Raw genomic sequence first — 23,052 nt, forward strand, 5'->3', positions numbered from 1 at the left:
TTTTTATTTATACCCTGCCCTCCCCAGCCAGAGCCGGGCTCAGGGTGGCTAACACCAATAAAATCCCAGTAAAAACATAAGGGGGGGGAGAGGGGGATGGAAAACCAATTTAAAATACAGGTTAAAATGCAATTTAAAATGCAGCCTCATTTTAAAATAGCCGATAAATCAAGACCATAAGGGGAGGGAAACATAAGGGTCAGACCAAATCCAAACCAAAGGCCAGGCGGAACAGCTCTGTCTTGCAGGCCCTGCAGAAAGATGTCAAGTCCCGCAGGGCCCTTGTCTCTTGTGACAGTGTTCCACCAAGTCTGGGCCAGTACTTAAAAGGCCCTGGCCCTAGTTGAGACCAGTCTAACCACCTTGCAACCTGGGACCTCCAAAGTGTTGTTATTTGTGGACCTTAAGGTCCTCCACGGGGCATACCAGGAGAGGCAGTCCTGTAGGTATGTGGGTCCTAGCCGCCTTAATTTGTTTACTTAATATTGTGCCTTATTTTGTTTACTTCAGTTCTGAATTATTTCTCATGAGGCATCCCGAAACAATTTACAATATAACAGCACACACACACACAAAGTTGCATATGTAAAAGCATCTTTTAATAGAATCCTAGAAGGGACCCCTTGTGTCATCTAGTCCAACCCCCTGCAGTGCAGGAATCGTTTGCCCAATGTGGGGCTCAACTCTGCTCTATCATATGAATAAGAAAGAAAACATTTTAACAACAACAGCACATACATAAAATCACTTAAAATCCAAGACAGATGCCAAGCTTGTTGTGCAAGAGGAGCATCTTCAGCAGGCGCACCGAACTGCCTTGCTCTCTTGCGCCCGCGCTGTGCTTGTGGGATTCCCAGAGGCATCTGGCCATCGTCCTCTGTGGGAGACAGATTGCTGGACCAGATGGGTCTTTGGTCTGATCCAGGAGAGCCCTTACAAATGCTGTAGCTCCCATCTCCTTCTGCATCATGTGAGACTCTTATTACAGGGATCTTCTTCTGTGCTCCTTGTATTTATCGTGTTTTTAATATTGTGAACCATCCAGAGTGGCTGGGGAAACCCAGCCAGATAGGTGGGATATAAATAATATATTATTATTACAGTCATACCTCATGCTACATTTGCTTCATGTTAGATTTCTTCAAGTTGTGTCCCACAGTGACCCGGAAGTACTGGAAAGAGTTACTTCTGGGTTTCGCCACTCACGCATGCGCAGACGCACAAAATGACGTCACACGCGTGTGCAGAAGCGGCGAATCGCAACCCGCGCATGCACAGACGCGCCACTGCGGGTTGCATTCCTTTCATGTTGCGAACGGGCCTCCAGAACGGATCCCGTTCGCAACCAGAGGTACCACTGTATTATTACTACTACTCCTATGGCAAGATCAGCCTGAGAATTTTCTGGACCACATTGTTGTTGTTTAGTCGTTTAGTCGTGTCCGACTCTTCGTGACCCCATGGACCAGAGCACGCCAGGCACTCCTGTCTTCCACTGCCTCCCACAGTTTGGTCAAACTCATGGACCACATAGGATTACGAATATCCTAACATTTCTATCCCACTTCCCCCCCAAAGAACTCAATGTGGCATGCGTGGTTCTCCCTCTCTTCATTTCATCATCACAGAAACCCTGTGATATATTTGATGTCAAGACAGTGGCTGGCGAGGTCCTGTGAGGTTCATGGACACGTGGGAATTTAAATCCTTGTCTCCCAGGTCTTAGTCCCACAGTCTAACCGCTATGCCAGTGTCTCTGTAAAAAGTCTCTGAAGCTGCTTCTTGCATCTCAAGCAAGACGATGAATTAAACTTCCCCTACCCCTACCTCCCAGAGTCCTGAGGAAAAACATCACGTCCAGTTTGATTCTTAAGAACCCAACAGTCTCTCCTTTGGAAGGAAAGCTGCTCTGCTAATGATGCTCCGAGTTTGTTACCTCTCACGGAAGAGGGATTAAAACCAACATGTTCAGCCGAAGAAAAGAAGTTAGACCACAGCGAGCGTTCCTTCCTGCCTGGTTCTCTGATCAAGTACAGCTAGTACATAAAAAGCTGCGGTGGGAAGGCGCTGGATCCATGTGATTGATTCTCCTTTCCAAAGGAATCCCAGGAGACTCTTGATTTTCTTTGTTGCCTGTTACTGAAGAACATGCACCTAGCTTGTCATTCCTGACCACAAATCCATTTCCCTGCCTGGAGATAAATAGCTCATAGGATCCGGAGGCTAACTGCCCTATTTCCGAAGCACTTTAACGTGATATGTTGTGTGGGTTGCACTCAGCAAGGAAGTACGTGTCTCAGCTTTGCAAGCCGACCCAATCCTATGTTTGTTTACTCAAGGACTGCTACTCCCCAGATCATCATCTGAGGCCCTTCCTCCATGAGAGTGCCGTAGGGCCTTTTCTGTGGTGGCTCCCCACTTGTGGGATGCCCTTCCCTAGGGAGGCAAGCCTGGCATGTTTCTTGCATATCTTTCGGTGCAAGATGAAAACATTTCTCTGTAACCAGGACTATCCTACTTTTAGAAGACACCTGAAGGCAGCCCTATTTAGGGAAGCTTTTAATGTTTAATGCTATAATATGTTTTTAATATTTTGTTGGGAGCCGCCCAGAGTGGCTGGGGAAACCCAGCCAGATGAGCGGAGTATAAATATTATTATTATTATTATTATTATTATTATTATTTATTTTATATTTGACTAACATTTCATGGCCTTTTAAATGTGCTTGTGGGAGGGTTTTATTTATTTTTGTGTAATTGTGTACTTTATGTTCTCATTTTATATTTTCATGTTGCAAAGCACCATACAAATTTATACAAATTTAATAAATAATATACAAATTTAATAAATAATAATGTAATGCTGAAAAGTAATTCTCTGTCTCTCTCACACCAATGCTGTGTCCTTCATTCCTCCCCAATCACGTGCCTTCCAGATGTTTGGGGAAGCAACTGCCATCAGCCCCAGCCATGAGACATCTGGATGGCACCAGGTTGCGGAAGACTGTTCCAATGGTTTGATTGCTGGACTGGAACCAGAGAGACCAGGGTTCAAATCCCCAGTCGAGAAGCCCACCTCTCAGCCGAACCTGCCTAACAGGGTGGTTGAGAGGAGGCAGGAGAGAAGAATAATGGAAGTCGCAACAGGGAACCAAGTGCTGCTCAGTGAGAAAGCAAAAAGTACAGGGCTTTCAGCAGATGACTGTAGCAGTTGGCAGATCCTGGAGCTTCCACAGTCATTCAGAGGCTTCTCATTGCTCTCTGCTCCTGTGGTTTAGAAGCATTTACTGCCACCAGTTGTGGAGACAGAGCAAGCATGTGTGCTGCTTGGATTTCTTCAGGAGCTGCATCGCAGCAAGATATTCAACAGGCGTAGCTTGCTCCTTCACTCCATGTTGCAAAAAGCTGCATCCATTGAGACTGTACTGTCGGGGCGGTACTGTCATACTTCTTGTTACGTTAGCTTCAGGTTATGTCTTTTCAGGTTACGTCCTGCGGCGATCCGGAAGTACCGGAAAGGGTTACTTCCGGGTTTCGCTGCTCGCGCATGTGCAGACACGCAAAATGACGTCACGCGCATGCGCAGAAGTGACGAATTGCGACCCGCGTGTGCGCAGACGCGGGTTGTGTTGCCTTCAGGTTGCGAACGGGGCTCCGGAATGGATCCCGTTCGCAACCAGAGGTACCACTGTATACATTTCAACGTTCCTGGCCAAAAACGGGGGCACGCATCTTCTGGGTTAGTGACCCGCATGAGATCACAGCCGCTAAAAAGGGGTGCTTGGGGGGGCGTGAGATCACTTGAGATCTTGACGCCCCAAATAGCTGCTGTTCTCTCGCATGAAAAATAGAGGATGTCCTGGTTTTCCCAGGGCATTTGCAGGGTATGGGGTGGGGTGGAGATGCAATTCTTGATGGCAGGGGAAACTTTTTTCTTTTCAAGATACTCTCTTCTCTCTCCTCTTCCTCCTTCGCTGCTGCCTCCTCCTCCTCCTCCTCCGTGGGGCTTGGCAAATTAAAGAACTTTCCTTCACAGGAGCAGTGAAACTGAGTGTTTATGAAGCCATCTTGGACGCTTTGACCTGAATGCATTTGCAGAAGTGCTGAGTGGAGTTCTGGTAATAAAGGGGCTAATAAATCAAAGAGAGTTCTTCAAAGGCGTTGTTTTCGTTGTTTCCCACCCTCTAGTTGCTTAATTTAAGTTTTTTGGTAGAAAACGACTGGAGAGCAGAAGCGATAAACGCTGTGCTATTGTTAGCTGAGGGTGAGAAGGGGAGCATTGTTGTTTTAATTTTATGGTTCGGAAGTGGTGTTGATTGTGTTGAAAATTAGGCGTGGTAGAAAATGCCCGCTGTGGCAAAAGTGACAGCTTGGCAAAGCGGGAGCCAAAATGTACATCACGGCCAGGAAATCACAGAAAGGAAAGCAATGTGGGGACTGGTGCTCTTTCATTTTGCTGTCCAGAAGAGACTGGCTCACCTCTTCCTGCCCTTTTCAGTTGCCTAAGTCAAGGGTAGGCAAACTAAGACCCGGGGGCCGGATCCCGCCGAATCGCCTTCTAAATCCGGCCCATGGAATCAGCGTGTTTTTACATGAGTAGAATGTGTCCTTTTATTTAAAATGCATCTCTGGGTTATTTGTGGGGCATAGGAATTCGTCCCCCCCAAAAAATATAGTCCGGCCCCCCATAAGGTCTAAGGGACAGTGGACCGGCCCCCTGCTGTAACAGTTTGCTGACCCCTGGCCTAAGTTGACGGGTAAATAAAGGTGGCTTCTGTATTTAGCATGCAGGGTAAGGTCGCTCTTTAATGAAGTGCATAAGAACATAAGAAGAGCCTATCTAGTCCAGCATCTTGTTCTTACAGTGACTGACCAGATGTCCGTGGAAAACCCGCAAGCAAGGTCTAAGCACAAGAGCAACTCTCCCCTCCGGTGTTTTCCAGCAACTGATACTCAGAAACAGTGCGGCCTCCGACCGTGCAGGCACAAGCAAAGCCATTGCAGGTAGTAGCCCCCAAGAGCCCTCTCCTGTAGGAATTTGCCTGATCGTCTTTTAAAATCTAGAGGCCATTCACTGTCTCAAGTGGTGGTGAGTTCCGTAGTTTAATTACATGTGCGATGCAAGCAGCATAAACTGGGGTGGGAGCTATCAGCATCAGAACAGGCAAGCAGGATTAAGGTTTTCCTGTGATGCTGTGGTCCTGAAGGAGACAATCATGTCGAACAGCTCTTATTGTCAGAAAGTTCTTCCCAACGTTTAGTTGGAATCTCCTTTCTTGTAACTTATGAACTGCTTCTAACCACCTCTGAAGCTAAAATTTGCTGTGCATAGAGGGAGAATCCCAGTCGGTGTCTAAGGCAAGGCAGATTTCCTCCCAATGCAAAGAGTCAATTCAGTTGAGTGGACCACAGCAAGGGGAAGGAAGGAAGAAATTCCGCCTCTCGCTTGGACTACTGCAATGCGCTCTATGTGGGGCTACCTTTGAAGGTGACCTGGAAACTACAACTAATCCAGAATGCGGCAGCTAGACTGGGGACTGGGAGCGGCCGCCGAGACCACATTACACCAGTCCTGAAAGACCTACGGTACATTGGCTCCCAGTACGTTTCTGAGCACAATTCACAGTGTTGGTGCTGATCTTTAAAGCCCTAAATGGCTTCAGTCCAGTATATCTGAAGGAGCGTCTCCACTCCCATCATTCTACCCGGACACTGAGGTCCAGCTCCGAGGGCCTTCTGGCGGTTCCCTCACTGCGAGAAGCTAAGTTACAGGGAACCAGGCAGAGGGCCTTCTCGGTGGTGATTCCTGCCCTGTGGAACGCCCGCCCATCAGATGTCAAAGAGATAAACAACTATCTGGCTTTTAGAAGACATCTGAAGGCAGCCCTGTTTAGGGAAGCTTTTAATGTTTGATGCATTACTATACAGTGGTACCTCTGGTTACGTACTTAATTCGTTCCGAAGGTCCGTTCCTAAGCTGAAACTGTTCTTAACCTGAAGCCCCACTTTAGCTAATGGGGCCTCCTGCTGCCTCTGCGCGATTTATGTTCTCATCCTGAAGCAAAGTTCTTAACCCGAGTTACTATTTCTGGGTTAGCGGAGTCTGTAACCTGAAGCGTATGCAACCTGAGGTACCACTGTTTTTTAATATTTTGTTGAAAGCTACCCAGAGTGGCTAGGGAAGCCCAGCCGGATGGGCGGGGTATAAATAATAAATAATAAATAAATATATTGTTGTTGTTGTTGCTATTGTTGTTGTTCTCTACACCTGCTAAGGATTCTGATGGTTATCAGCCAGCCAGAGACACACACCCCATTTACTATTTACATTTTTAAAAAGGTTAAATGCAAAGAATTTGGCTCCAAGTGGATACAGTGAACCTGTGGGGGAGATGGGGAGGTCCAGTCTCAAGCTGTGCACCACTGCGTCAATTTTCACCCATCAGCTATGCTGGCAAGGGTTGATGGGAGTTCTGGCCCATCAACATTTAGAGGGTACCATGTTGGAAAGTTGATCTCCGCTTTGATCTGAAGGTTATGTGTTGTGGTCTTTTTTTGGTCCCCCTTAATAACCTCGTTGCCTGAAGCTCTCTCGGCCAGCTTATCTCTTAGCTTGTCTAGTCTTCCCAAGATGTCAGTTTGTATTAATGGTGGGAACATCCAGAATTGGTCAATTAGGATATTTTCTTCCATAGTAAAGAAATCCTCACCTTTGCTCACAAGGCATTGCGGATTCTGTTTGTCAGGCCAGAATTTTGAGATTTGTTTCCCCTTTCTAAAATTTGCCTGCTTAGTTTTCAAAAGGGGGCCTCAAAGGAGCCTTATTTTCAAAGAGCCTAAGTATTGTTATCCGTGCTTTTAAAAAGGCAGGTCTTGACCTAAAAATAAACTTGGCCAGGTTCTGATCCCTAAAAGTGGTCAGTGCTCTCACTGAGTGACCATCATAATGTAGATATTCCACCGAGATGATATCATTAGAATTAACAGTATGTCATTTAGGCTAGATACAAAGTTCATTATTCGCTGTTTCCCTGTAAGGAAGCCCTTAGGCTTCGGGAAGTTCGTGAATACCAATTTTTGGGCTGCCCCTTCATTAGAATGTCTGCGAAGAATCCCTCCCGCACATATGGGGCAGATCCTGCCATCGCAAAGCTGATTTCCCCCTTCCCCTGAGTTTATCGTATTTGTTATTTAAACATGTCTATGCTGCGTCTCAGGGCAAAAACCCTCCCAAGATTGTCTTGCGCGTATAAATAAAATGTAAAATGCAAAACTGAAACCTCTTCTTCCAATAAAACTCAGCTGTTAAAACGGCAGTTTAAAATCATTTCACGGCACAACACTCATATAACACCAATTAAGGCAATCTAGAGGAAACCATTTTAAGAGCTGGAGAGGTATAAACCATGAAATCGTCAAAAATTGCACCCACTTACAGCATCTCAAAAGGCACTTCTCTGTGGTGTCAGGGCGCTAACTCCTCCTCCCCTTTTTCTCTGTCATGCAGTTTGGTGTTAGGTTGCCAGCTCAGATCCAGACCCCAAAATGGCTCTTGGAGCATAGCTTGAAGAAGAAGAGGAGGAGGAAGAAGAAGAAGAAGAAGAATTTTATTATTTATAACCAGCCCATCTGGGTGGGTTTCCCCAGCCACTCTGGGCATAAAACTGTTCATTGTTGTTATTATTATTCCATAGAATACAGAGCTCACAGAATCAAAGAACTGCAGAGTTGGGACTCCCAAGGTTCATCTAGACTGACCCCCTGCGATGCAGGAATGACGACTAAAGGATCCCCGACAGGTGGTCATCTGACCTCTGTTTAAGAACCTCCAGCGAAGGAGGTGTCCACCACCTTCCAAGTTGCATGGAACAATTCTCATGTATCTAAACGTAATTGATCGATCAATTAATTACTTAAACAAATGGTGATAAATCAACCCCCCCCCCAAAGCGTTTTTGCAGCCGGGCCCAGCATCAGCACCCAGCACCTGTGAGTCGCTGTCAGTCACTGGCCCAGCAGGGCAGGCTGTCAGTCTGGAGCCAGACATCTGGGTCTGCAAACCACTGTTTCAATTTCCCACTGTCCCCCAAAATTATCAGGGACGTTGCTGGAAATTTTAAGGGTCACATGCCACTGTCACCAGGTGATGCCAGGATAAATGGGCGTGCATTTGAAGCCCTTTGCTGTCAAACCTGGAGCCAGCCTCGTTTGCAGCCTTTCATTTTTTTTTATAAGATATTTATTAAAGTTTTAAAGATTTATATAAAGTAGAAAAAACAAAAGAACAAACAGAAACAACAAAAATACATACAAAACACATACAACAAACAAATATAATTTCAATCCCCTATATTCATAAAACTTACTTTCCCGACCTCCTCATACCTCCCCTCTCTGTATTCCAATCTCTAATTAGTTCAATTCAGCAAATCCTTCCCCTAATTTCTATATAGTTTTTGACCTTTCTTTTCTTAATTACAGAATCATTACAGCTAAAAACCCCTTAATTTCAAAATCCACATCGTTCTAACATTCAATAATTTTACAATGTTTCTTAAGATAGTCCTTAAATTTCTTCCAATCTTCTTCCGCCGTCTCTTTTCCCTGGTCTCGGATTCTGCCGGTCATTTCTGCCAGTCCCATATAATCTATTACCTTCATCTGCCATTCTTCCACGGTGGGTAGATCTTCTGTCTTCCAATACTTTGCGATAAGTATTCTTGCTGCTGTTGTAGCATACATAAAAAAAGTTCTGTCCTTCTTTGGCACCACTTGGCCGACCATACCCAGGAGAAAGGCCTCTGGTTTCTTCAAGAAGGTATATTTAAATACCTTTTTCAATTCATTATATATCATTTCCCAGAAAGCCTTAATCCTAGGGCACGTCCACCAAAGGTGAAAGAATATACCTTCAGTTTCCTTACATTTCCAACATTTATTATCGGGCAAATGATAGATTTTTGCAAGCTTGACTGGGGTCATGTACCACCTGTATATCATTTTCATAATATTCTCTCTTAAGTCGTTTGCAGCCTTTCAGATTAGGTACGTTGCAAAATAATCAAATGAATCTGGAAGCAAATTTGCTCAGGTGTATTTCTTCCCACATTTCTGCTACTGTGAAGAAGTCTCCGGCTGTGTTCAGACAGCACTTTATTCTTTCAGGTTTGCTGATATAATTTCCAAACTTTATACAATCTTTCACATGACATGAAGGCCTCTTCTGGAAACCAAGCTTATGGTTTCATGCTCACCTCTGCGATCGTTGCTTCCAGAAAAAATCCATTCGCAACCTCACAAACCTGGAGTTTTGTGCTGCAGTTTCCTCGCTGTTTCCATTTATTATTCAGTTATCACATTTACATCACACCTTTCCTCCCCGTTTATCCTCACAACAGATCTGTGAGGTAGATTAGTCTGTGACCAGCCCAAGGTCACCCAGTGAGCTTCATGGCTGAGGCAGGATTTGAACCCTGGTCTTCCAGGTCCCAGTCTGATGCTCTAACCCAGCCTTTCTCAGCCTGTGGGTCCCCAGATGTTGTTGAACTACAACTCCCATCACCCCTAGCTAGCAAGGCCAGAGCTCAGGGATGATGGGAGTTGTAGTCCAACAACATCTGGGGACCCACAGGTTGAGAACCACTGGAGTCTAACTCATGGGTAGGCAAACTAAGGCCCAGGGGCCGGATCCGGCCCAATCACCTTCTAAATCTGGCCTGCAGACAGTCTGGGAATCAGTGTGTTTTTACATGAGTAGAATGTGTCCTTTTATTTAAAAGGCATCTCTGGGTTATTTGTGGGGCATAGGAATTCGTTCATCCCCCCCAAAAAAAATATAGTCCAGCCCCCCACAAGGTCTGAGGGACAGTGGACTGGCCCCCTGCTGAAAAAGTTTGCTGACCACTATAACCACACTGCTTCTCTTTCACGGATCATGCCATGCGATGAATTTTGGGGTACTATTGATGGAGGAGGGACGCAGGTGGCACTGTGGTCTAAACCACAGAGCCTAGGACTTGCCGATCAGAAGGTTGGCGGTTTGAATCCCCGTGACGGGGTGAGTTCCCTGCTCCTGCCAACCTAGCAGTTCAAAAACACGTCAAAGTGCAAGTAAATAAATAGGTACGGCTCTGGTAGGAAGGTAAACGGCGTTTCCATGCGTTGCTCTGGTTCGCCAGAAGCGGCTCAGTCCTGCTGGCCACGTGACCCGGAAGCTGTACGCTGGCTCCCTCGGCCAGTAAAGCGAGATGAGCGCCGCAACCCCAGAGTCGACCACGACTGGACCTAACGGTCAGGGGTCCCTTTACCTTACCGCTGTGTCACTCTGTGCCTACTGGTACGAATGAAATTTTACGCAGTGTGGAGTTATATCTGCCAGAGAGCCACAGTTCCGCAACACAACAGGCAGTGCAGCGTAAAAGGAACATCAGAAACCAGGGCAGAGGTGGTAGTATTATAACCAGGAAAGCTAAGGCAACCAGCCCCACATCTGAATGCAACCTCAGAGAGCCGTGTCACGCAGGCAGTAATGAATGTGTCTGCAAGGGTCATTCAGGCTTGCTCATCTGGGTGTATGAAAGACCCTGGAAATCCCCACTTGACATGGGATTAAGAGGGGCTGAGCTGCGGAAGTGGGCAGCAGATTTAGAAGTCTGGTGGCGTTTGTGGATTAAGCTGTTTTCCAGCCCTTTGCATTCTGCCTCGTTTTGCATGGCCCGCCTTGAGAGTGAATGAAACCAGCGAGGGGCTGGGGGAGAAAGGGATTATCGGATGGGGCGGACAATGAGGCAGGAGGAAGGGGGGAGCTCCCCTAGCCAGCGGGAGAGTGTTGTGTGTGCACGCAAAGGATGCCAAGCTCTTAATCCTCCTCTTTTAATTACAAGGCCCAGATAGGTAGCTTCCAGGAACTGGGGGCAAGGGAAAGAAGCAGGGGACAGACTGCGGTTTGTGCAAAAAGACGGAAGCAGCAGTCGGAGGGAATTGTTTGAGGCGTTGTGAAGAAGGGGGAAAGAAATGAAAGCGAGCAGATCCCTCAAAGAAGGCACTATGAATTCTCTCACATTTCGCCATCTTTCCTTTATCCCTGTTTCCCTTAAGATTTCTGACCTGCCAGCATCTCAAGTGTCTGAGTGGCCCAACCATTAAAAGTGTGTTGTGCTAACAGAACCATAGCCTAAACAGCCAGCAGATTCCAGATTCTGCAGGCTGCAACTAGAACCTGCTAGCAGAGCACCCAGCAATATGAAAGTATTTTGCAGAAACAAAATAATATTATTTTTAAATGGGTAGTGTAATTTGTGAGCTTGGACCATGCCAAAAAATGGGCCGAGTCCATCCAAAGTCACATTTGGTCCACCATCTTGATTCAAAATGTCACCCAGCATCCAGACATCAGTGAAGACTGCTGCCCCCAGCTCGGGAACCCTCGTGCCAAATTTAGTGACTATATCTCAAGAGATGGCCAAACGTATGCCAAAAAAATAATAATGGGCAAAGTCGCACCAAAATCACATTTCAGCGTGCCATCTTGAATCAAAATTTCACCCAGCATTGAAACATCAACAAAGACTGTCCCCCCATAACCCTCATTCCAAGTTTAGAGATGATATCTTAAGGGGAAACCAAATCCATTGGCAAAGTTGTACCAAAGGCACATTTGGGGATGGATCAGGGCAAATGAGATGAGGTTAGTTCCAAGGAGGTTGTTGTGGTTGGGAGATTGCATGTTCCACAAGGTGGTCTCCAACTGGCCTTAGATAGGATTGCCCTCTCCTCCGTTAAGAGACCAAGTGTGCTGATTGGGACTGCAACTTGACTCTGCAATAACTGGGGAAGTCCAGGGGATTGTAGCCAGAAAGGCCCTTCACCAGCTTCATAGCAGCCCTGCATGGAGAGATCTGGCCTGTAGACTTTGAAGGCACCCCAAGGGTCAACAAGTCCAATCCTTGCAAGGCAAGAATAATCCATGCTCTGCTCATACCCAGCTCAGGTTTGTCATTCGCTCTAGGTAGGGCTTCTTTTAAAGACAACCAGGAAAGCTGTTGTAAACAAAAAATCTGCCCTTTTCCCTTTTGGGGTATCCAAGAGCCCATATAGAGTCCTTACGTAGGTTCTCTATTGGTAGGAGAAAATAACAGAGGCCAACCAGAGAATACTGAGAAGCAAAGCAGCTAATAAGCCTGATCTGTTGCAACAGGGTCCTCACTCACCGCACGCAGGAGGGAGGAGGAACCCAGAACAATGGCGCGCAAGGCCTTATATAGACATTTTAAATTCCCTGCCCTGGAGCTCCAGGCCACCCCTCCATACATCATGCATGCATCACAGAAGGGGTCTAACCTAAGACCACCCCCCAGATACCTACATCACAGAAAAGGTGGTCTAAAACAGAAATTTGAATGTTGTTTTCCCTGTTTGCCAGGTTATCTTATTCCCTTTCCTGATTGTCTTTCCTGATGGTCTGTCACCCATTAAAATGCTGATTACTCAATTCCTGAGACAATGGGAAGGCTCCCTGACCCCCCTCCCTCCTTGCAGGGAAAGCATTTGATCAGTTTGGGGATCAAAATAGTTTCAGATCGGTCTACCTGAGCTGATCTATGTACGTGCTTGGTTGGTGCACTTATGAACATTTAACATATATCTAAGACCCCAAAATTCCTATCACAAAGTTAATGCCTGCTGGAAAATGTGGCCGTGAAGAGCATCTCTTAGAGTGGTACCGTTAGAATAACATGCATTTTTATTTAAATCTCTTTTTTCACATTGAACCGCTTTCTTTTTGTAAACGTGAACTGCAGACGGCCACCTTACAAGCCCACCCAGCATTTGGTGCAATGAAATCAGGATCCCTGATGGATCGACTGTTCGCTCCCATTTGTTCTGCCACTGCTCCAAACTGGAACCCTTTTGCCCTGGAACGAAACATGTTCCCTGCACTCTCCTGAGCTTGATGCTCTGCACCCTGTTGTGTCATATAATGGGAAAGTCTGACCTCGCGAGTTGACCAAAGGCTCTCCAGGCCTGGACTCCTCCATCAAAGTGCGAATCTGTTTGCCGTTCCCGAAATCCCTCTTTATTTATGGCCCTGTTTCCTTCCATCTGCTCCTGCTGTTGCTCAGCCAGCCTCTCGCTTTACCGTATTTTTAACTAGTCCAAAATCAGCAGTTAGCTTCGAAAATGAGAGTTCCCCAGCGCTTGGTGACTACTCATGCAATGATACCAATTTAATCAGTAAGGTGCCCATTTTTTAAAGTACCTGTACAAGGTATATCCATTCCAACACACTATCTCTTTAAAGCACACGTGCAAAGAATCCTGCGAATCCTCATTCATCCCTCCTGGAACTACAGTTCCCAGCACCTGTGTTGTTGTTGTTTAGTCGTGTCCGACTCTTCGTGACCCCATGGACCAGAGCACGCCAGGCACTCCTGTCTTCCACTGCCTCCTGCAGTTTGGTCAAACTCATGTTGGTAGCTTCGAGAACACTGTCCACCCATCTCGTCCTCTGTCGTCCACTTCTCCTTGTGCCCTCCATCTTTCCCAGCATCAGGGTCTTTTCCAGGGAGTCTTCTCTTCTCATGAGGTGGCCAAAGTATTGGAGCCTCAGCTTCAGGATCTGTCCTTCCAGTGAGCACTCAGGGCTGATCTCCTTCAGAATGGATACGTTTGATCTTCTTGCAGTCCATGGGACTCTCAAGAGTCTCCTCCAGCACCATAATTCAAAAGCATCAATTCTTCGGCGATCAGCCTTCTTTATGGTCCAGCTCTCACTTCCATACATCACTACTGGGAAAACCATAGCTTTAACTATACGGACCTTTGTTGGCAAGGTGACGTCTCCACTTTTTAAGATGCTGTCTAGGTTTGTCATTGCTTTTCTCCCAAGAAGCAGGCATCTCTTAATTTCGTGGCTGCTGTCACCATCTGCAGTGATCATGGAGCCCAAGAACGTAAAATCTCTCACTGCCTCCATTTCTTCCCCTTCTATTGCCAGGAGGTGATGCGACCAGTCACCATGATCTTCGTCCCAGCACCTATAATGAACCACAATACCCAGAATTATCCTGGGGAAGCGTTGTGCTTTAAATGTATGGTGTGTGCACGGCACAAGTGTACCGGTTTTCATGCACTTTGAGAACTGTGTCCCAATCACACCTCTCAGGTGAGACACCGTTCTGAAATCATGCAGTGGAGCCATAAACAGTGAATAATCTGAGCCACGCAGGGCAGCATTCTTACAGTTTCGTAAGATATAAGAAGCTGCCTCGTTGGCCCACCTATCTCAGTGTTGCCTGCACTGACGGGCAGTGCGTCCCCAAGGCTTCAGACCTGGGATCTTCTCATACAAGGGATGCTACCTGTTGCTGACCTGTGGCCGTTCCCTAAGTGCTATCTGGGGGGCTGCCTTTGAGATTCTGTTTATGCAGTGCGCGATCTGAAAGGTACCGCTCAGCACCACTTCTGATTTCAAGGGATGCTAAGATGCACTCCTCTCCCAGGAGCTTGCTGGTCAGTAGCCACCCAGTTCAGAATTGGAGCTAACTTTTTATTAGCAGAAGCACGATCTGCGCAGGAGTGTCAGGCCTAATGAGCGCAGCAACCCATCTCTGGGCCAGAGGAGCATTGCTAGGTGCAAACGCCCATCCAGATTTGTCTCAGCTGCAAGCATGGAAGGCTGATGCCTGCACATAGATCTTCCTTGCCGCATTGTCTGTGTGCACATGCATGTCCGTTCCCCATCATCTCTGTGCCCTGCCGTCCTTTCTCCGCTTTCATTAACTGCCCAAAGTTAGAGCATGAGAAATCACAAATCGTAGGCTGCCACACCCCTTCTGCCAGAGCACAGGGGAGGGAAGACCCCCAAATTCCTCTCCGCCGTGAGCATTTGAAATCCAGCTACAACCTTTCGAATCAAGGACATTTGCAACCGTTGCAAGGTTGCAGTAATCCTGCTTTTGCAAAGGGCTTGATTAATCTTTTCCCTTTTTGTTGTTTCCAGTTTCCATTCCTCTTCCCTCAACCCCTTTCTACTTGCTTATGCCCCTTGGCCAGGTTTATTTCTGTGAAAGGGCAATTGCTCAGGTAGGTCAAATTTATCCCCCCCCCCCCGGCTTTGAAGCTATCCTCTTTCAGGGGTGCATTTCACACAACGGCTCCAGTCAAGGGTCTCTAGCAGCTAGAGAGGCGATGGAATTAGCACACAATAGATCAATGGCTTTCCGGAACACTTTCATTCCTGGAACACACGAGGCAGACTTACACAGGAGCCTCCGTTCCTCAGCTCTCTGATCTTCTGATCTGCCTGTTTATTGTAGTGCTCGCTGCTCGTCTTCGCTTGCCAGGATCAACGGCAGCTTAGACAAAGCCGGATGCTTTTTTATCCAGGGAGACAGGCGCGCGAGTCTCGTGCAAGGGAGTTTCCTCATTGACACACACACCCTTCCTTGATCATGGCGGGTTTTGATTTTCTGATTGTTAACGCAGGTGGAAGAGTCTGATCTAAGGGTGATTCTCTGTGGATGGTATTTGAGAGACTCTGCCATACTCTCTCTTTCAGAGCATCAAAGACCTACAATATGTCCACATGGTAAATGCACCACTTACGTGTTTTGATGTCTGTTTGTAAATGCACCACTTCCCAAAAGTGCTGCAGTCTTGGACCAGCGTCAAGGGTCAAGATGACCAGGCACATGCCAAGGTCCACAGCTCTGCAGAGGACCCACCACTGACCTTGGTTTGGGGAGTGATCTCTCAAGGGAAGGGCCTTAACTCTGTAGTAGAACATCTGCAAAACATCCCAGGTTTAATTGAAGGTGGAGACCTATCCCAAGCAGATTTCCATAATCTTTTGAAAATACCCTTGGGGAATATATAGAGATATCCCATGTAGCAACTATATTGTCCGCACACTAGATCAACATCTTCTTGGAGCGATTCGCAATGAACCCAAGGTGTCTCTCCTGTTCAGCTGCCCCCAGTTCTGACCCAGGAGTGTATATGCTGAAATAGGTGGGATTTTGATACAGCCCAGTAAGAAACGTCTTATGTCCTCCTAAGTCTTCTTCTACTTCTTTGGTGATCCCTCATAGCTGAGTAAGATTGTCTTCCATAAACACAGTTCTAACAGTGAATCCATAAGTGACTGTGGAGGCCAATTCTGGATCCACACGTCCTTCTACAGTGGGGACATTGGTTTCTGGGCGGGAGTTGATCACGGTGAGGGTTTGCCAAGCACAATTCTCCCTTTCGTTCTGAGTTTGAGCGCTTCAAAACCCATGGCACCTTTGGTAAAGGCTGTTCTCCAACTGGAGCGCTCGCAGGCAAGTGTTTCCCAATTGTTGGTGTTTATACTACATTTTAAAAAATTTGCCTTGAGACAGTCTTTGAACCTCTTTTGTTGACCACCAGCATTACACTTTCCATTTTTACGTTTGGAACAGAGTAGTTGATTTGGAAGACGATCATCAGGCATTTGCACAACATGACCAGTCCAGTGAAGTTGATATTGAAGAATCATTGCTTTGACACTGGCGATCTTTGCTTCTTCCAGTACAATGGCATTAGTTCGCCTTTCTTCCCAAGTGATGTGTAAAATTCCTCGTCCTCCGAAGTAGCCTTCACAGGGCCGCATGGACCCACACCCTGACTCTGTGTAAGGCAGATAGAGTCCTATGACTGGAAGTAAATTATATTTTGGAAAGCGGAAGACCTCAGGGTGTTCTGTTTCCCTATTGTGTTTTCGGCTGGTGCGAAATGATGCGTGGCTTTCTGCATTGAGGTCAGCGCAGCAGACCTCTGAGTGGAGGGACCAGCCACAGCCAATTCCTGGCATAAATCTAGGGTGATCGTGTGGTGAATCATTTGTCTGCCTCCGGTGCGAAAGCTGGCTATTGAGCGCATCTTCCTCCCTGTGGAAAGTGTCTGGAGTGCACAGTCGCCGCCGGCCTCACGGTTTAATTGCCTCGGAGTGAATCAGCATCACCAGTTTGGGGTTTTGTCAGAAGGAAAGGAAATGTGTGTGTGTTTAAAAATAAGATGACATTTAAACCAACATTTGGGTGACTATCTAGACTGACAGAGAGCAGAAATAGAAGTCCCAAATGATGCTGTGATTTTTGCTCCTGGTGTCTTTTCACACCACTATGGTAAAGACAGTGTTGGGAATAAGATTGAGAAAAAACTAAGCATTGTTTCTCTCTCGGTTATTAATATTTTTATTTTAAGGTTTTTCTTTTCCCCGTTTGATGCACCTTCAAAGGTGTTGCTGCCTTAGCAATTGAAACAGAGGAAATATTTATACGAGATATAAATACACTGCATAATTCAGCAGGAAAAGGCTGGGAATAAAACCGTTAAGGAGGTAAAGGTGGGAAGTCAAACCATTAAGGGAAATATGTATTAAAGTCAGAGTTAAGGTACCACTGTATATAAATTACAGGAAAAGCCATTGCCATTATAATCGTCTTTTCTTTTAATGGGAGAATAATGATTTGGGCTTACTTTAGGAGGTTACTGTAAAGCAGATTTCCATGCCAAGAAGTAGCGACAGCAGCAGCAGCAGCACCACTAACAACTAGGCGATGTGTCACAAGCAAAGGATGGTTTGGCATGGATTGTTGCTTACAGGTAGTCTGCATGCAAGGCCTAGTTAGTGCTGCAATGGTACCCACCTGAGAGGTGCCAGAACCGAGTTCTGGCGAGTTTCAGCTGGGGGGAAAAGCCCTGATTATTGTTATGGCATAAGAGAGAGTGTAGCAAGGAGGGGAAATTAAAAACACAGTGGAAAGTGGGATGGGAAGTCAACAAAACAAAATAAAACAATTATTATGTATTGGAATGTATAGGTGAAATTTTTGAAAAATAATAATAAAATATAACTGGGGGTGGGCAAGAATCATTAGTTATCCCCTATATTGTAGGTCTGGGAGGTGGAGGCTGAGATATTCTGGCTTCCCCAAAGCCAGCTAATCTTATTCATACCAGAGGTGAGATTCCTTTTGAGATAACGCTTTCCATTTTTAGCTCTGCTGACCTCCAGAATAGCCAGCGGTAACAAGTCACCCCATCTCATTCATCCCAGGAGAATATGCAAAGTCTTAGTTTCAGTACTTTAGGCTAAGCTATATTAGAGCAATTGCACAGACTCCCCCCCCCAACCAACCATTTTTGCATGCATTCTCCCTCTAAAATAAACGTTTTCGGTACGCTTTTTCACTGCATTTTCCTGCTAAACCAGAGCAGCGCACGGAAACACCGTTTACCTTCCTGCCGGAGCGGTACATATTTATCTACTTGCACTTTGACGTGCTTTCAAACTGCTAGGTTGGCAGGAGCAGGGACCGAGCAATGGGAGCTCACCCCGTCGCGGGGATTCAAACCGCCGACCTTCTGATCGGCAAGTCCTAGGCTCTGTGGTTTAACCCACAGCGCCACCCGCGTCCCTCATCCCTAATAACACTGATGCAAAATATTATTTGCTACACGCCAAGCACAGGGTCCTGGGAGGCAGAAACCACTGACCCAGCTCTGGTTTCAGGCTTGCAGCTTCTGTTCCAGCAACCCCACCGTCCAAATAATAGCACAGTTCATCCCCTTGAGTTGGCCTTTTTTCACAAACAGCCCCATCCAGCTGCCTGTTTGCACTCCCCTTCAATAAAGCTTTTAATTGCTGGGACATAACGTTTAATTGCATTGCATTTAGATTGCTGGAGGGGAATTGGCAGTCCAGCCAAGCGGAGATCAGAGAGCGCTGTGGCTCGGCTAACCGCAGCATTTGATTCAGCCCTCTCTGCTCCAGCCCGACCACAAAGACTAAATAATAATAATAATAATAATAATAATAATAATAATAATAATATCTTTATTGTCATTACCCCCTCTTTGGGGACAACGAAATTACTTGACTGCTCCATAAAAACACTAATTAAAACAATACAGTATAGTACAGCAAGGAAGATTAGATGACTTTCAAAGTCCAGGCTTCCCATTCAGGGCCGAGATCGCTCTGGAGAAGAAGCTGTTCTTAAGACGGCTCGTTCTTGTCTTCATTGTCCTGTATCTCCGTCCCAACGGCAGAAGCTCGAAGAGACAGTGACCAGGATGCGATGGATCTTTTACTATGTCCAGTGCCTTCCTATGGCACCTTGTGGCATAAATCTGCTCTAAGGTGGAGAGTGGGCAGCCAACAATGCTCTCTGCTGCCTTGACAACTCTGCACAACCCCATCCTGTCCTGGGTAGTACAGCTTCCGTACCACACACATAAGCCATAAGTGAGCACGCTCTCAATGGCACCGTGATAGAAGGCAAGCAGCAGTTTCTGTGGAAGATGGTTTTTCCTTAGAATTCTCAAAAAGTACAGTCTCTGCTGCGCCTTCTTCACAAGCCCCCTTGTGTTGACACTCCAGGACGGATCCTCTTGTAATTCAATGACCAAAAATCTGAACGTTGTTACCCTCTCCACACAGACCCCATCAATCAAAAGTGGCTGGACATTGCTCTTCTGTCTCCTGAAGTCCACCACAAGCTCCTTTGTCTTCCTTGTATATAGTGAAACAACGCGATGTACGCCTGGGAGCAGATGTGTCCGAGTTCAGCGGATTGCACGTTTGAGTAAATAGGCACAGGCTTGGGCTGCAGCCTGAATCCGTGTCGTTTGACTTGGGTTAGCGAAATACCGTATTTTTTGCTGTAGAAGACTCACTTTTTCCCTCCTAAAAAGTAAGGGGAAATGTGTCTGTGTGTTATGGAGCGAATGCAGGCTGCGCAGCTATCCCAGAAGCCAGAACAGCAAGAGGGATCGCTGCTTTCACTGCAGAATATTTTTTTCAGATTCAGATTCAGAATATTTTTTTTCTTGTTTTCCTCCTCCAAAAACTAGGTGCGTCTTATGGTCTGGTGCGTCTTGTAGAGCGAAAAATACGGTACTTAATATGCCTTCCAGCTCAGTGGGAACCCCGGGGCGGCTTGCGGTAAGGACATTTGACAACGAAACCGTCTTAAAGCGAAAGAAGCTGCCAGCAATAATAGCAAGGCCAAAGAGCAGCCAGAAAAAGCCACCTCCCCAAAGCCAGGAGGAATAGACACACACATAGCTGATCGTAGGTCATAGAAGGGAACCCAGGGGGTCATCTATTCCAACCCCCTGTAATGCAGGAATCTTTTGCCCAATCCACAACCCCGAGATAAAGAGTCTCGTGTTCTACCAACAGCTGCATACAAGGAGATGCAAGATTCTTCTGATCTGTTTTCTGCAATTTTCCAATGAGGCAGAGAATTTCCCGAGGCAGAGAATTCTAAAATCTGGATGCCTTAACCAAAAAGGTGGTGTTTTTCATCGCCTCTCTCTAAGCCTCTGAGAGGAGGCGGCGCCTGGAGCAGGGCTCTGTCAGTGACCAAGCACGCGGGGTCTGGTCTGAGGAAACCATTCTCATAAGGTTCCCTGGGAAACGGGATCGATGGTTGAACCACTCTGGGAGTTGTTGTTATGTACTGAAGTTCTCTCCCTTGGCCAGCAGGGGGATACTGTAGATAGTTTTCACTCAGGTCCACATATGCAAATAAGGAATTGAAAGCGATGTTCCATGATTGGATAGTTACAGAAAGTTGTTACTGTTGCTTTGTAGTGGAGCTTTATATAAGCAGGCTGGCTGAACCCTTCAGTTCAGTTCTGCCCTGGCCTGTGAATAAACAAGAGCTGTTTGAAGAATCGCTGTGTCGTCTGATATGTTCACCCACAATTTACTCTCTCCTAACTACTGTCAGAACCCTTAGCAAACTATAGCTCCGGGGGGGAAGGAAGCCGTGACAGTTAAAAGTGTTGGCTATTTGCAGATTAGTTGCGCTGCAGAAAGCGTGCTGGGGAGACCACACATTCAAGAAACGCAAAATAACTTTTGCTAGGTTTTAATAACAAAAACAAAAACTCCTTTTACACTAAATTACATTATATCAATAAGTGTGACCCACCCACCAGGGTACAGAGAGAACTACATGCTGCTCTTTATATACCATACCCAACAGCTTAATTGCCACAACTTAACATCACGTTATTTGCTCTGGCCTTTAAAGAAATACACGTCTTGTGGAACAAGAATGAACCTTCAGATTTAAAGAGACCATTCAACAAAAAGCACTATGGTAGCTCGCACCTGTCGCTCTGCCTGAGCCTACCTCGCAGGTTTGTTGTGAAGATGAAGGGCAAGGGAACAGCGTAGCCCCCCAAAGCTCTTAACAAACAAGGGTGGGAATTTAAAAAATTGCATTTATTGGTGTGCTTGTTTGCTTATGGTTGCGTTTATATCCCACTATTTTCTCCAAGGGTCTCAAGGTTTGCCGCTCCCCATTTAATCCCCGCAACAACCCTGTGAGGTAGGTTAGGCTGAGAGGCAGTGACTGGCCCATGGTTGCCCAGTGAGGTTCACTGCCGAGTGCAGCATTCGAACCCTGGCCCTAGTCCGACACTCTGAATATGATTTGATCTTGAGGAGACGGGTGTGTTTGTGTAGAGGAGGAATGTTGCATTGGGAGAGGATTACTACCTCATTGCCTCAGTTGTTTTTATGTTCTTGCCCTTCTCTCCCCGACAGCCGCCGCCACTCACTTCAGCTTCTGCCAGAACCTTCTAGAACACACCGTGTCGGCCGAGAACCTCAATTACCGCCTGCAGAGGAACTCCGGCAGCAGCCTGACCTGGCACGATGGGCGAAGCCAGCGGTCGGCGGGAGGGAGGACCGTCAAACTCCTCCAGCAGCCAGGAACGGAAGGCTCCCAGGTATGATGGCGGGCAGGAAATCTGCAAATGTCTCTGGGATCCATCCCTTGGCAGGAACCAAAGACCCGCTGGTGCTTGTTCTCCCACATGCAGCGAAACCGGCCGTGTGCCTGCGCTGACAAGGGTCCAGGGGCCACATGTGGCCCCCAGGCCTCTCTGCAGCACACATCACTGTGTGTGTTTCTGTCTGGGTAGGCAATGCTCTGGAAACCAGATTGCAACTCCCTACCTTCTTGGCTGCAGGATACAGAGGAGTGTGGGCGCATGTGTACAAGCTAGCCAATGGCAGAATTCACAACCGTTGCCCCGGAAAGACTCCCTGGAAAAGACCCTGATGTTGGGAAAGATGGAGGGCACAAGGAGAAGGGGACGACAGAGTCGGATACAACTAAATGACTAAACAACAACATATGTGTAACTAAAACCATCTATGCTAAAGACATTGCGCTCTCTGCTGACCTTCATTCCAAAGAAACTGAACCCTAAATAAGAGAACCTCTGGAATCTCTCACTGCTCAGAGATTGGGGTGGTCTGTAACACGCACCATCCCTCCTTCCAAGAATTTTGGGAACTGTAGTTTACTTCCTCCCGCACAGCTACCATTTCCAGGGCCCTTAAGAAACTACAGTTCTTTGAGGAAACCCATACGGTTGTGGAATTTGCTGCCAAGGAGTGTGGTGGAGTCTCCTTCTTTGGAGGTCTTTAAGCAGAGGCTTGACAACCATATGTCAGGAGTGCTCTGATGGTGTTTCCTGCTTGGCAGGGGGTTGGACTCGATGGCCCTTGTGGTCTCTTCCAACTCTATGATTCTATGATTCTATATGCTTTAAGGGTGTGGCACAGATTCTTTGAAGCCGTTTTGGCACATCTGCAGCAGCCCAAAGGAAGCCAAGACCAGCCTCCTGCTTTTGGGATTACGGAGGTGGCCTTTCAGTCAGAATTAAGCCCCAGAAATACCTGCCAAAAACCAGCTCCTTTGTTCCTCTCCTTCTCGGAAACAGAGCTTTCCCTCCCTAACATCCTTCTTTGAATCTCAGTTCCGTCTTTTGCGGGAGGGGCGCTGAAGCAGGGGAGTTCGGGGGGGGGGACACGAGAGGCTTGAAATGCAGAACTGGCTGCCTTCGGCCTGGAAGGAAAATACAGGGGGAAAAGAAAAAGAAAAAAGCTTCCTTTTAAACCAGCTGAAAAATTGCCTCCAGGTGCCAGTCTCTGCATCTGTTCCATTTATGGGTCACGTTTGAGGCAATGTATGCCAATTTGGGTTGTGGAGAAAGGGA

The 23,052-nt window shown here is 46.8% G+C and overlaps 1 protein-coding gene across 2 annotated transcripts in view; it reads left to right on the forward strand.

Moving 5' to 3' along the window:
- Positions 1–23,052, forward strand: part of SAMD10 (sterile alpha motif domain containing 10) — a 54,381-nt gene that overhangs the window by 10,053 nt on the left and 21,276 nt on the right. For both annotated transcript variants that reach the window (XR_008331254.1, XM_053394563.1), the window contains exon 2: positions 21,590–21,774. Coding sequence is in view for 1 of the 2 variants with exons in the window: in XM_053394563.1 (XP_053250538.1) it covers positions 21,590–21,774 (185 nt within the window). In the remaining variant the exon portion in view is untranslated. The remainder of the gene's footprint in view (positions 1–21,589; positions 21,775–23,052) is intronic.

This window comes from Podarcis raffonei, chromosome 6 (genome assembly GCF_027172205.1).
Source record: "Podarcis raffonei isolate rPodRaf1 chromosome 6, rPodRaf1.pri, whole genome shotgun sequence".
In the NCBI taxonomy this organism is placed as follows: domain Eukaryota; kingdom Metazoa; phylum Chordata; class Lepidosauria; order Squamata; family Lacertidae; genus Podarcis; species Podarcis raffonei.